Source organism: Chiloscyllium punctatum, chromosome 7 (genome assembly GCF_047496795.1).
Source record: "Chiloscyllium punctatum isolate Juve2018m chromosome 7, sChiPun1.3, whole genome shotgun sequence".
NCBI classification, from domain to species: Eukaryota; Metazoa; Chordata; class Chondrichthyes; order Orectolobiformes; family Hemiscylliidae; genus Chiloscyllium; species Chiloscyllium punctatum.
This window is the reverse complement of record NC_092745.1, coordinates 1849940-1864912: the sequence shown is the minus strand read 5'-3', so window position 1 is coordinate 1864912 and position 14973 is coordinate 1849940. Positions and strand designations below refer to the sequence as shown.

General features: G+C 45.4%; 1 gene segment (V, D, J or C); it reads right to left on the bottom strand.

The window, feature by feature from the left end:
- Positions 1-1355, bottom strand: part of LOC140479380 (immunoglobulin kappa variable 3-15-like) — a 35572-nt gene extending 34217 nt beyond the window's left edge. Inside the window, 1 exon segment of the V gene segment in view lies at positions 1282-1355. Coding sequence covers positions 1282-1286 — 5 coding nt within the window.
- Between the last annotated feature and the right edge of the window lie 13618 nt (positions 1356-14973).

Below are 14973 nucleotides of genomic sequence, written 5' to 3'. Positions count from 1 at the left end.
GTCTACCCTGTATCTCCCTGAGACTGTGACCCCTGGTTAGAGACTCCGCAACCAGGGGAAAACTCCTCCCTGCCCAGCCCTGTTAGAATATTATACATTTCAATCAGGTCCCCTTTTATCCTTCTGAGTCCAGGCCCAATCGAGTTGGAGAGTGAGAGGAGAGTTGAGGAGAAATGTTTTCACCCAGAGGCTGGTGGGAGTCTGGAACTCACGGCCTGAAAGGCTGGTTGAGTCACAAACTCTCATGACATTGGAGCAGTGTTTAGATATTCCCTTGTGTTGCTGTAAGCTCCAGGGTAATGGGCCAAGAGCTGGAGGATGGGATTAGTGTCATCAGATCACTGTTTACCAGCACAGACGCAATGGGCCAAATGGCCTCATTCACTGCTGTTCACATCAACCACTCTCTGAGACAAAGAGAGAGGGAGAAGAGGAAGTGTGAGGGGCTGACGTGGCTCTCTCTGCCTGATGCCATTTACATACTGAGGAACACCCAGTCAGACTCTCACAGACTGCAGCTTTATAAAGCAGAGCCCAGTGAAGGGAGAGTTTATCAGGAACCAGGCACAGGGACAGGAGCATACACCATGATTTCACACATCCAGCTGATCTGGCCCCTGGCATTCTGTGTCGCAGGTACAAATCTCTCTCCTTCCACCTTGAATCTTCAGCTGTTCTCCATTTCACTCCAATTCCACTGACTTGTGATTGAAGGGAAAATGCTGAAACCAGAGGAATGCTCAGTGTCTCCAACAATCTCTCATTTGACCGGCTCTTTCTGTAACAGTTCTGACTTCACTGTGTTTCTCTCTGATCCCTCAGGTATCAGTGGGGACATCATCATGACTCAGTCTCCCCCGTTGCTGTCAGTGGGATTGGGCCAGACCGCAACACTCACCTGCACGGCCAGTCAATCTGTTAGCAATGAGCTTTCCTGGCACCAGCAGCGAGAAGGTCAGAAACCCTCTCTCCTGATCTATGATACAACAAATCGATTCACAGGAGTCTCCGATCGATTCACCGGCAGTGGATCAGGGACCAGTTTCACCCTGACAATCAGCAACGTTCAGAATGAGGATGTCGCTGACTATTACTGTCAGCAGGATTACAGCTTCCCTTGACACAATGATACAGAGCCATACAAAAAACTCAAAGCACACAGAATCACCTCCTGTACTGACACATCCATGGTTATATAAAATGCATAATAATGGACACACAGTCCCACCGCCTGAACTGACATATCCCACAGTTAGATTGAAATGAAACTGAACAAATTACCCCATACTGAGATTGTCACTGTCCACGACACACTCCAGTCCCTGGGTGTCTCAATGCTCACTGAAGGCCTCAAGTTTCCCTCTTCCACTCCATGGCCACATGTGAAGAACAGCTGCAAGATTTAAAAATGAAAACTAAAGTTCACAACCACGAGGCAGAGACAGAAAGACACAAAAAGAGGGTGAGAGTGATCGACAAACTGGGAGATAGGGAGAGGGTGAGAGTGACAGAGGGAAGCAGAGAGCTGAGGTTTTTGAGCAGCCTCTGCACTGGGAGCTCACACTGTGGTTTACGTTCGGTAAAGGAACCAAGCTCAGACTGAGTAAGTAAATCTCAATCCTCCGTTATTAACCCTTTCAATACTGAAACTATCTAAATCACAAATGATGAATTGTTGGAGGTGTTAGTGGGGAGCTGCAGTGAATGAAATGGCTGATTGAGGAGCACTGAGTCTAACAGGGTGTCCAGCTGTATCTCTTTCGTTCCATTGCCCCCTTTAAGCAGCAAGATATAAGTCAGTCAGTTTTACTCACCGTGTGGAGGAGCTCTGTCCATTTGCAGCCTGTGGTCCCATTCCTGCAGCATGGAGTGAAATCAGTGAGTAGCCTCCTGTCAGTCTCAGTGTGACAGACACGGGCAGAGTTTGATGTGAGCTCTGGCTCCCTGTCCCAGTCTCTGATCTCACTGACCTCAGCACCAGCAGCACCAGCAGCAGCAGCAGCACAGTGAGACACCGAGCTCCCACCTCCCCCAGCTGTAACTCTGCTCAATCACACAATCTCAGAATTGTTACTGTGCACAAGGAGGCCATTCCACCCATCCTGTCTGTACCGGCTCTCCGAATGAGCAATTTACAGAGTGTCATTCTCCTGCCTTATCCCTGTCACCCTGCACATTGTTCCTTTTCAAATAACAGTCGCATTCCCTTCAGAATCTTTCAATTGAAGCTGCCTCCATCACACTCTCAGGCAGTGCATTCCACACCTTAACCACTCACTGGCTGAAAATGTTTTTCCCTCATCTCGCTTTTGCTTCTTTTACCAATTATTTTCAATCCATGGCCTCTCCCTCTCAATTCTTTCTCAGGTGGGAACATTTTCTCCTGGTTTACTCTGTTCAGACCCCTCCTGATTTTGAATTTCTCGATCAAATCTCCTCTCTGCCTTCTCTTCTCTGAGGAAGACAGTCCCAACTTCTTCCGTCTATCTTCATAACTAATTTCCCTCATCCTCGATGGGTCAGATAGCCCACTCTTGCTCTTATTTCTAATGTTCTTATTATCTTATCTTCCTACGTGAGAGACACACATCAGAATTCCACTTAACACTGTGGATGTACCTTCACAGTATTATTCCCAACACTCCATGCAGTCCCATCCTTACACAGTGACCTTGATTTAGAATTTATTACTCTCTCGCCCTCAATCTGAAACTAGGTAAGAAGTTCTATTCCTTATTCTGGTGCTGCCTATCTCTCCCAGGATTCTGTTCACCTCTGTGTTCCTCTCTGACATTACCTCCTGGCTCTCACAGCCTTGCCAAGATAGTTTAAACCCTCTCCAACACCCCAAATCCCGAGTAAATCACCCCAAAGGAACTCAGTCCCAGCTCTGTTCAGGAGCAATGCTGTCTGGTCTGTACATGTCCATCTCCCCCCAAAGCCAGTCCCAATGTTAAAATAACCGAAAGACCTTCCTCCTGGACTGTCTTTTCAGTTCCACAGTCACCTGTGTTATCCTCCTCTTTCTATTCTCACTTGCCTGGGGCACGAGGGGTAATCTTGGAGATTCCTACTTTTGAGCTCCTGCTGCTAATTCCCTCTGGAACTCCCTAAATTCTGACTGCAGGACTACAACCCTTTTCTCCCTCTGTCACTGGGACAGATGTGGACCACCACTGCTGCCTTTTCCCCCTCTCCCCTCAGGATGCTCTGCAGCTGCTCAGTGACAGCCTTGACCCTGGCACCAGGGAGACAACACACCATCCTGGATTCCCTTCTGCAGCTGTACAAACACCTATCGACTGCCCTCACTCTCGAATCTCCTCTCACGATCGCTCTTTCAGTCTTCCTTGTGCCCCCACCTGTACAGCTGAGCCCCCCGTGATGCCAGTGACTTGGCTCTGGCTGCACTCCCCAGATAAAACATCATTCTGATTAGGATTCCAAACTGAATCCTGGTTGGAGAGTGGGAAGCACTCACTGGATTCCTGTACTAGCTGCCTGATCCTTTTGGACTGTCTGCTGCTCCCCCATTCCCTCTCTCCCTGCATACTCTGAAGCTGCAGAGTGACCACATCTAGAAACGTTTTCTCCACGGAGCTCTCAGCCTCACGGACGCTCTGCACTGACACCAGCTGCTGCTCAAGCTCCGAAACCCAGAGTTCCAACTACTGTCACTGACCACAATTCCTGTGCTCACATTATTCCAGGAAGCAGGACAAGCAGTTCCCTCATGCAACGTGATGCACACTGTCACCACTCCCTGATTATCTTTTGTCAAAGTACTTTTGAGAAACAGCAACAGCAGGGCTCACAATCCAGTACTTTCAATGTCCATAGAATCATAGAATTCCTACAGTATGGAAACAGGCCATTTGGTCCAACAAGTCCACACTGATCCTCCAAACAGTAACCCACCCAGACCCATTCCCCTACCTTTCTACCCTACATTTACTCCTGACTAATGTACCTAAACTACACTATGGGCAATTTAGCATGGCCAATTCACCGAACCTGCACAGCTTTGGGCTGTGGGAGGAAACCAGAGCACCTGCAGGAAACCCACGTAGTCACATGGAGAATGTGCAAACTCCACACAGACAGTCGCCCGAGGCTACAATCAAACCTGGGTCCATAGCGCTGTGAGGCAGCAGGGCTAACCACTAAGTGACTGTACTTTCAGTTTTCCAGGGTTTCAAGGAACCTCTACATAAACCCAAAATACTTAAGATATAGGAGCAGAATAGAGTCTGCCAGTCAGAATAGAGTCTGCTCTGCCATTTGATCTTGTGTGATGTGTTCCTCAACCCCATTCTCCTGCATTCTCCTTTTAACTTTTGATCTCCTTATTGATCAAGAACGCATCTGTCTCTGTTTTAAATACTCTCAACATCTTGGCCTCCATAGACCTCTGTGACAATGAGTTCCGCAGATTCACCACCCTGTGGCTGAAGAAATGCCTCCTTATCTCAGTTCTGACGGATCATTCTTCACTCTGAGACTGTGCCTTCGGACCCTAGTTACTTTTATTCGTGGAAACACCTTCTCCATGTTCTCCAGGCCTCTCAATATTCTGTAGTTTCAATAAGATTCCCCCCTCATCTTTCTAACCACAATTGTATACAAAACCAGAATCCTCAACCACTCTTTATATGTCACCCCCTTCATTCCCAGGATCATTCTTATTCTTTCTCACTTTTTCCTCTGGACTCTCTCCAATAATAGCTCATCCTTTCTTAATAAGGAGCCCAAAATTCCAAATGTGTTCTGATTAGAGACTTATACAAACTCAGCAGTACACCTCTGACGTTAAAGTTAATGCTAACATTGTAATTGCCTTTCAAACTGCCAATGGTGAACCAGCACGTTAACCTTCAGAGATACCTGAGCAAGGACTCCCAATTCTGTTTGTGCTTCAGATTTCTGAAATCTTTCCTCACTTAGAAAACAGTCTGTGCCTCTATTCTTCTCATCAAAGTATCTAGCCTCACAAGTTCCCAGACTGCACTCCACCTGCCACTGCTTTGCACATTCTCCTCGCCTGACAAAGTCCTTCTGGAATCTCCCCCTCTTCCTCAACTCCACTCGTCCTTTCACCAATTTTTGTGTCATCTACGAACATACAAACAATATCTTCAGTTCCTTATCCAGATTGTTAATAGATAATGTGAATAGTTGTGGTCCCAACACAGATCCCTGCGGATCGCCACAAAGCACCAACTGCCATCCAGAAAAAAATCCCTTTGTCCCCACTCTCACCTTTGTGTCGGTCAACCAATCCTGTACCCACCGCAGTGCCTTGCTCCTGACAACATGGGCTCTGATTTGACTGAGCAGTCTCCTTTATTGTACCCTGTCAAAGGCCTTGTGGAAATCCAAATGGATCACATCCACTGGCTCTCCTTTGTCTAACTCACTTGTTACCTCCTCAAAGATTTCTAACAGATTTGTCAGGCATGCCTCCCTTTGATGAAGCTGTGCTGACTCCGCCCAATTTTACAGGCTCTTCCAAATACCTGCAAGCTCACCCTTAAATAAACCTCTGAAATCTTACCAATGACTGACGTCAGGCTAACCAGCTTATAATGTCCCATCTCTGCCTCCCTTCTTTCTTAAACAGGGATGTTACATTCACTATTTTCCAGTCTTCTGGGACCACCCCTGACTCCAGTGATTTCTGAAAGATCACAGCCAATGGCCCTACAATTACCTTAGCTCTCTCCATCAGAACTCTGGGGTGTAGTCCATCGGGTCTGAATGATTTATCCACCTTCAGACCTTTCAGCTGCATCAACCCCTCCACCTTAGTGATGCCCTCTCCACTCACTTCTGCTCCCAACTCTCTTAAAGGTCAGGTGAGCTGGCTGATATTTAAGCATCATGGTTAGCCCCAAGTGAGGTCCCAGAAGAATGGAGGATAGCGAAGGCTGTGCCATTGTTCAAAAAGGGCAGCAAAACAAAAGCCGGGGAATTATAAGCTTCACATCTGTGATGGATAAGTTGCTTGATAAGATAAGATACACATGCATTTGGAAAGAGTGGATTTGGTTAGGAGTTGTCAGCATGACTTTGTGAGTGGGAGAATATGCCTCAAAATTTGTTCAGGTACTTTGATGAATTGACCAGGAAGGTTGATGAGGGCAGGATGGTAGATGTGGTCTATATGGATTTCAGTGAGGCCTTTGATAAGGTTCCACGTGGTAGGCTGTTATGGAAGGTTAGATGGCATGGAATCCAAAGTGACCTAGCAAATTGGATACACGATTGGCTTGATGGTAGAAAGCACAGTGTACTAGGGCAAGGATCCTTATGGTACTGGAGGCCTGTGACTAGTGGAGTGCCTCAGGGGTCAGTGCTGGGTCCATTGCTGTTTGTTTGTCTATATCAATGTTTTCGATGAGAATGTACAAGGCATGGTTAGTGAGTTTGCTGATGACACTCAAATCAGCAGCATCATGGAAAGTGTGGACATTTATCAGAAATTGCAGCAGGACCTTGCTCAGCTGGGGAAGTGGGCCTAGAAATGACAAATAGAGTTTAATACAGATAAATGTTCGGTCTTGTACTTTGGAAATTTCAAGCAAGGTAGGAGTTTCATGGTGAATGACAGGGCCTTAAGGAATATAATGGAACAGAGGGACCTTAGAATTCAGGTAAGCAATTCTCTGAAAATGGAGTCACATTAAATAGAGCAGAGAAGAGAGCTTTTTCTGCAGTGCCCTTCATCAGTCAGGGCATTGACTACAGATGTTGGGAAGTTATGGTGCAGTTATACAGGACATTGGTGAAGCCACACTTGGAATATCGTGTTCAGTTTTGGTCACCTTGTTACAGGAAGGATGTTATTAAACTGAAAAGAGTGCAGAAGAAATTTGCAAGGATGTTGCCAGGATTCAATGGTTTGGGTAAAAGGGAGAGTACTTTTTTCTTTGGAGTGTTAGAGACTGAGGGAGGACCTCATAAGATCATGAGAGGCATGGATATGGTGAATTCACTCAGTCTTTTCCCCAGGGTTTGCGAATATGGACTAGAGCGCATCAGTTTAAGGTCAGAGGGGAAAGAATAAAAGGGAACCTGAGGGGAAACCTTTATACATAGAGGGTTCTTCGCATATGGAATGAGCTGCCAGTGGAAGCGGTTGAGGTGGGTACATTAATAACATTTAAAAGGCATTTGGACAAATACAGGAAATGAAAGGATTCAGCAGGATATGGGCCAAGTGCAGGATTAGCGTAAATGGACATTTTGGTTGGCATGGACCAGTTTGGTCCAAATGGCCTGTCTCCATGCTATAGGACTCTATGACATTGTTATGGACCAGGCCAGATCCTTCGAAACATTTTGAGAATGCAGCCCAGACCTTACCTTTTCGAATTGTGTTAAGAAAATGTAACCTGGATATTCCAGGATTGATACAACTGGCCAAACCACTCAGCTTGAAGGGAAAGAGAATTTATTTACACACAATCAAAAGGAAACAGAATTTAGAAAAGCTTAACTATTTGAAAACCCAACTGATAAGAAAATGTAACTTGACAAAGAGCTGTTCCAATTTGCTGCAACAGCCTTGGTGAAAAGGTAAATATAAACACAGAGGTTCTTACAGGAGAGGAATTTCAGACAGTGAGTCCACTGGAAAATGTTGAATTGGGGAACTTTTTCACCAGCAGCTTTCTTTATCCAGGAGCTTCCAACCGACTGTTTGTCAAAAACAGCAATTGGAAGAACTGGCCATTCTCCTTTTATTGGACAAGTGTTTAATATAAAACCTAAAAGCCTTTTCCCTGATTATTGCCTTAGGCAGTGTCTGTTAGCCATGAGCAAAGTCCTGAACCCAGTCAAATTGGAACGTCTGCCTTGAACAACCCCTCTTGAAAAAAAATCCAAGGACAACTCAACCTTGTGAAATGAGTAGCATAGTCACACCACTATGAAAGCTGATTTAAAGCACCGATGCACTTCTTCCACCATTTCTTTGTTCCCCATTACTATTTCTGCCTTTTCCAGTGGTACAATTTCTATTGTTGACTCCCTCTTGCCTTTCATATATCTAAAGAAAACCTCTTGCAATATTCTTTTATGTTACTAGCTCACTTACCCTTATGTTTTATTTACACACCCATCCTTACTTTTTTTTCGTTACTCTCTGCTGTTTTTAAAGGCTTCCCAATCCTCTGGCTTCCCAATAATCTCCACCACATTGCATGTTTTTTCTTTTGCTTTTATGTTGACCCTGACTTCCCTCATCAGCCATGGTTGCCTTGGCCTCCACTCAGTATCTTTCTTCTTCCTTGGGTTGAATTCCTGCTCTGCCTCCCAAATTATCCCCAGAAACTCCTGCCATTGCTGCTCCATTGTCTCCTATGCCCAGCTTCCCTTCTGATCAACTCTGGCCAGCTCCTCCCTCATGTCTTTGTAGTTACCTTAAGTCAATTGCATTACCGTTACAACTGACTCCAGATTCTCTGTCACAAACTGCAGGGTTAATTCTGAAATATTACGGTCAATGTCCCCAAGGGATTCCTTCACCCTAAGTTCCCTAATCAGGTCTGCTTCATTAGACATTACCCAATCCAGAATTGCCTGTTCCATAGTGAACTCTACCACAAGCTGCTCCAAAAACCATCTCGTAGACGTTCCATTAATTCCTTCCCTTGACATCCCCAAACAACTTACTTTTCCAATCTACCTACATATTGAAGCCCGTCATGACTATTGTATCCTTCTCTATTTCCTGATTTATTTTCTTCCTCATATCCTGACTACTGCTGGGGGCGGGGGGGGGGGGGGGGGGAGGGGAAGCTGTGCAATGTTCTCATCATGCTCTTTCTTCCTTCCAACTCCCCAACTCTACCCACACAGATTGAATGCATTCCAACTCTAAATCCCTTCTTGTGATTGATCTTATTTCATTTCTTACCAATAAGGTAACCCCACCCACATCTGCCCATCAGCATGTCCTGTCAATCGGATGTGCATCCTTGAGTATTTCATTCCCAGCCCTCAACCTCTTACAGCCACATCTCTGTGATACTCAAAACATCATACCTGCCAATTCCAATCTGCGCTACAAGCTCATTTACCACATTTCGGATACTCCCTGCATTCAGGTACAACACCCTCAGTCCTGCATTGACTATCCTCCTTTTCATAGTTGTCCCCTTATGCACTATGCCTAAAATTAATTTTCTGACCCTTTCCATAATCTATGTCCTATGAATTATTCTGGGAACTTTATTAACCTCTCCTGAGCCCTGAGTCACTTTAATGATTTTAAAGTCCTTGGGAACCTCAATTTGTGGCATCACTCTGTCTACCTTATTCCGAATGCTTCATGCGTTATCATACAAAGACTTTAAGTTATTTCTACTGTCAAGTTCCCCTGCACTTCTGTATTGCCTTGTTGCAATATGACATTCCCAAATTCTGATCCTTTCTTTTATTTTCTGGTAACAATCAAACCCATCACTAACCACGAATCGCACCTTCTCCTGTGCCTTTCATTTTCTCACGTTCTGTGCAAGTGAACCCATTTGCTTTCTCTTTGGGTTGACCTCAGGTCAATATTCATGTCTGAAACATCACTGAACATGCTCATAATCTCATTTACGATTGCGCGATATTGCTATGTACAAATTATGTTTCTGCATTCAACAGTGACCAGTGTTCAGACAAGTCCCTCACTCTCTGTAAGTGTCTCTGTAAGTGACATACAAGTCTCTCTTTTGATGCACTGGGAGCCTTTCAGATATCAGAGATGCCATTCCATGGCTCTATTAGACAGACAGCAGGACTGTTTCCCCTGGTGTCCTGGTCAATATTGATTCCCTAATTAGCATCACTAAAAACCTGATCCTCGACTCATTGTCACCCAGCTCTCTGGGTTCTTGCTGAGCACAGTCTGGTGGAAAGAGCCACTACGACATCCAAAGGTGGAGACAGGTGCAACATAAATGCAAGTCTTTCTTTGAGGTTGTAGTCTCCTGAACCTGACCATTGCTCATTGGATGCACGCTTCCATCTTCCAGGGAACATGGGATCATTAAGAGCAATGACACTGTCTGATCCAGGACACTGAGATTCTTTGCAGCCTCACCTTTGACCTTACCCCAGTGCTGAGCTGGAAGATTTGAAACATAATCTAGAACCTTCTACATGGACACCCAACGTGACTTCTTCCTGAAGTGTGCTGATCCAACTCTGCTCCAGTGTTCTGAGATAAAGTTCTCCCGAGCTGTGAATGATCGGAGGTTTGTTAAAGAGGTGTCAAACTCGACCCCACATAGCAATTCTTGCTCCATAGCTCTGGAGGCTTTGGTGTTTCAAGTGAATATCCAAGTGTTTTTTCAATGTGATGAGGGTTTCTGACGCTCTCACCCTTTCAGCCTGATCCCACCAGCCACTGGGTGAAAACACTTCCTCCTCAACTCCCCTCTAACCCTGCCCCCAATTCATTTCAATCTCTCCCCATGGTTACTGCCCTCTGTGCTGATGGAAATCAGTCCTTCCCACCCACTCTATCCAGGCCCCTCATCATTTTACACACCACAATCAAATCTCCCGTCAGCCTCCTGTGTTCCAAAGAAACCAGTCCTAGCCAAACCAATCATTCCTCAAAGCTAATACTCCTCATTCCTGACAAAATCCTCCACTGTCCCCATCTCCAGGGGGATCACATCCTTCCTGCAATGTGGTGACCAGAACTGCACACAGTTCTCTCACTATGCTCTAACTGGGCTTCGTTTGAGGTCAGAAGTCACACGATACCAGGTTGTAGTCTTACAGGCTTATTTCAAATCACAAGCTTTCAGAGCACTGTTCCTTCAGCACTGAAGTCGCTTCACCTGAAGAAGGAGCAGCGTTTCAAGAGCTTGTGATTTTAACTAAACCTGTTGGACTGTAACCTGGTGTTATGTGACCCCTGAACATGTCCACCCCATTCGACACCAGAGCCTCCACATCATATCAATAGTTTCACATCTTTGCTGAGACTCTCTCTTTGGGATGCCACTCTTATTCTTTTGGGAAAAGATTCTGAATGATCTCTGTCTCTGTCTCATCCTTGGAGGCCTCCCACTGCCCTGTCACTGATCTCCCATCAAGTCGATGGTTTTTGTACTCTTTTATCAAATTAACACACAGTTTGGTAAAATGGGTTGTCCCCAAATGAAAACTTTCACACTTGCTCCATCGTTCTCCATTTCCATTCCTCCTCTCAATCTCACTGAGTTCTGATCACTCTCACTAAAATTCTCCCACACTGATAGCCCTTCCAGCTGCCCACATTCGTTCCTTAAATGATGGTCCAGGACTTCTCTTTCTGCTGCATCACCATCGCTTTCTCAGGTACAGTTAGGGATGGGCAGCAACTGGCTCTGTCAGTGCCGCACACGTCCCAAAAAGCATTTTTTTAAATGCCAGAGCTTTTGTCAGGTATGCCAGGTATTGGAGACAAATTTTCAAATGTTTTACCAGTTACTGTTCAGAGAGTTGATGTACCTTCAAAAGGGAGGGATTAAAATTGTTTCCCTTGTCTTTCAGGCCGTGATAACTCTCAGCCCAAGCTGACCCTGCTGTCCCCCTCCCCGGAGCAGGTCAATGCCAAGGGCACTGCCACCCTGGTGTGCCTTGCCAATCACTTCTATCCCGATGAGCTGGAGGTGCAGTGGAAGAAGGATGGTGCAGTCATTTCGGACGGGGTTCAGACCAGCAACTACCTGCGAGCTTCGGACAGCACCTACAGTGTCAGCAGCCTGCTGACCCTCTCTGGGTCTGACTGGGAGTCCAACGCTCGGTTCTCCTGTGCCCTCACCCATGTGACCCTCTCCTCTCCCCTCAGCAAGAGCATCAGGAGATCAGAATGTGTGTAGTGTGTTTGAGACAGTCCACAGAGGAGACACAACTTTAAATAGAACAGGGCTGAGCTGGCAGGACAAAGGTCATTGTCAGAACTGAATTTCAACTCTCTTCCTCCTCAGGACTGGCTTGGCGACACTTCTGAGCTTCAGGGGTTAAGGCAGGTCATTGGGATAGTGTAGAGAAAACGTTACTCTTTTTCTAGCTCCATGCTTTCCCTGACCTGGATGTGTTTGATGGGGACAGTGTTAACTTGCGATGTCAAGTAAAACCTCTCGAAGATGCTGAAGACTATCAGCTGTACAAAAACAATTTGAACCTCAGAAGTCTCTGCTTCAGTAAACCAGATCTCCTTCCTGCTCAGCCGCCAGTTCCAATTTAAGGTTTTGTCACTTTTTAAAGGGACAGGATTCTCATGTTATTGAGAAAATCTCCACAAGTGTTTTCCTCAAGCTCCAATGTGGCTATGAATTTGTGCAACTTCCTCTGTCTGGGCTGTTAATTGCAGTCTGTTTTCTGTCAATGTCAATCTGGAAAAGGGAATAAAGATGAAGAAGATTCAGTCTCTGTCTCGTGTGTGCTTTGGAAATGGCCAGAGCTGGGTCCTCAGGGAAAAGGTGTATGAAGTGAAAAGCCCCACACTCCCCACCCCTGCAGGTATGGAGCGGGAAGGAGAGAATAGAGGGGGCAATGGGGAACACAATAATCTGATGGGAATTCCCCTGAACACCAACACATACTTTCAGCACAGCAAGATCCCGAGCCAAGCAGTTCAGTTCGCATTTTATTGATCAATTTGACCAGCAGGATCTTGCTACCCAGAATAACAATACCACAGGGTTTGCAAAGTAAACATTGCATGCAGCATATGATTTGTATTTGGAGAGAATGTTCAAAATCCACTGCGATATTCGCCTGAGGCAGGGATTGAACCCAGGTCCCTGGAACTATGAGGCAGTAGCGCTTACCACTGAGACACCACGTTACCCACGATACTGATTTGATCCATGCCTGGTACAAAATATTCTGATGGCCATTCCCTCTTCACGCCAACCCATCCATCAGGGACAGCAAGATCCTGAGACAAGCAATTCAGATCAGGGCCACTTGGGACACTCTATTGATCAATATGATCAGCAGAATCTTGGAACTCAGAATAACAATTCCACAGGGTTTGGGTAATAAATATTCCATAAATTAGGCCCTGGGTTTTCTTTACTCTTCAAATGAGATGGAATTGCCCCGTGCGTCCCTGGAGTCAGATTGAGAATTTTCAGTCTGGGAGTCACCACTGGGGAGGACAGTCAATGATAAACTGGTTCCACTTTCTGCTAACATATTCTGTAGCCCCTGGACCATCTCAGTGACAACCATCCAGGGCTCTGGGTGGATCCCAGAGCAGTTCATTGTCCTGACTGTTGTATTCCTCAGTCCACACGTGGATGCAGCAATCACACTCCATGGTTCTCATATCAGTGGGAACCATGGAGCTGAAATCTTATGCAAACAGAATCTCACACAGCGGGGAGGCTGCTGGTGGCTCAGAAACCTCTTGAATTCAGTCCCAGATTCCACTGTGGCTCTTTCATTCAAACACAACATTAACACACTGACACCACATTCAGAGGGCAATCTTGAGATGGGGCAAGTTTGGTTCTTGATTCCAATGTGAGGAAATGGGGGCTGGGTGTGAAATGTCTAGTCTGAAACTGGTGGGGATACTTTACAATGAAGAACAGAAACTGATGTCAGGATAAAGACAGGCATTGATGCGAGTGAGGAATATCTCAGTGATCTGTCTCCAGAATCCACAGGCTACACACATCCTTCTGTTAGACCTTGAAGTCTGAGAAAGCAGCTCATCGACATCCAATATTTCTCCAACCTTCCCAGAAAAGGTGAAATATTCTCTGTCTGAGTGATTCCCTGGGACAGGGCATTTTAAAAAGGGCTGTGGGAAGGGACCCATTCACTCTCAATGACAAAGGCAATGGAAGGATGTGGAGCTGGCACTGCGAAATGTTAGGGCACAGAGGATGACACCAGAAGCAATTCAATGTTGTCACTCTCTCCTTTGGGAATAATTGGTTTTCCCTCACAATTTGCTCTCTTGTATTCGATCCACTTGTCTTTCTTGCTTTGCTTCTTTTGACTTGAGTCTGTGGGTAGTTCCATCAAAATCAAATCTCCTCACACTCATCCTGGCCCCTGAAGAGATTGATTAGAGAAGACTGGATTACAATAAGTGTCACAGGTATTTCATATCTTACCTCATTGAATCAAAGCATGGAGCCCATTAATCTTCAAAACAGATTCTAGCATTAAAGTCACATTTGTTGGTTGTAAAAGTAACGTATTTCTCAGGCTGAAAGAAGGAAGCTTCAGACTGAGAAATGAGCGATCTTAACCCAGATCCTGAGTATTGGCAAGTGAAACTAGATTGCATTGGGATATCTGGTCAGCATGGACGAGTTGGACCGAAGGTTCTGTCTCTGTGCTGCACATCTCGATGACTCTAATAGCACAACAGAACAAAGTGATATAAATTAGCACCAGTATAAATACAGGGCAGCCTATATGCTGTAGTTGACACTCAGTACAGCTGGCACAGAGGGGGATGCTGGGAAGTTTGGTTAATGTGGGAGTTCGGTGAACTGGGGGAAGGAGGTCTACCTTTTCCAAACTGGTTTGGAACTGTCACTTCAGCTGACGGGAGCCTGCACATGCACTTGGATTGAAAATAGCAAAATAATAAACAAGGGGACAGGAGTCTGTTGACCAGATCAGCTGGGAAGAGCTTTGTGTAAGGAACCATATAAATAGTACGCTTAGGAAACCTCCATTAGGGAAATTCAAGAAATGAAAAGCACTGAAACATTGATCCAGAGACTGAGGACAATTACTAGTTTAATGAAAGAATTGATTTCTTTCATTTGTAAGTGGGATCAGCATTTGTTCATTAAACTGAAATGATTCAGGGTAAATACATCTGCAGCGACTGTATAAAACTACAGCAACTCCCACTCATACCAGCGATCAATCGGGTAAAACTCCTCTGAAACACTTCCAATGGATTTATATTCTTTCTGCAATTAGGAGAGCAAAAGTTCATATAAA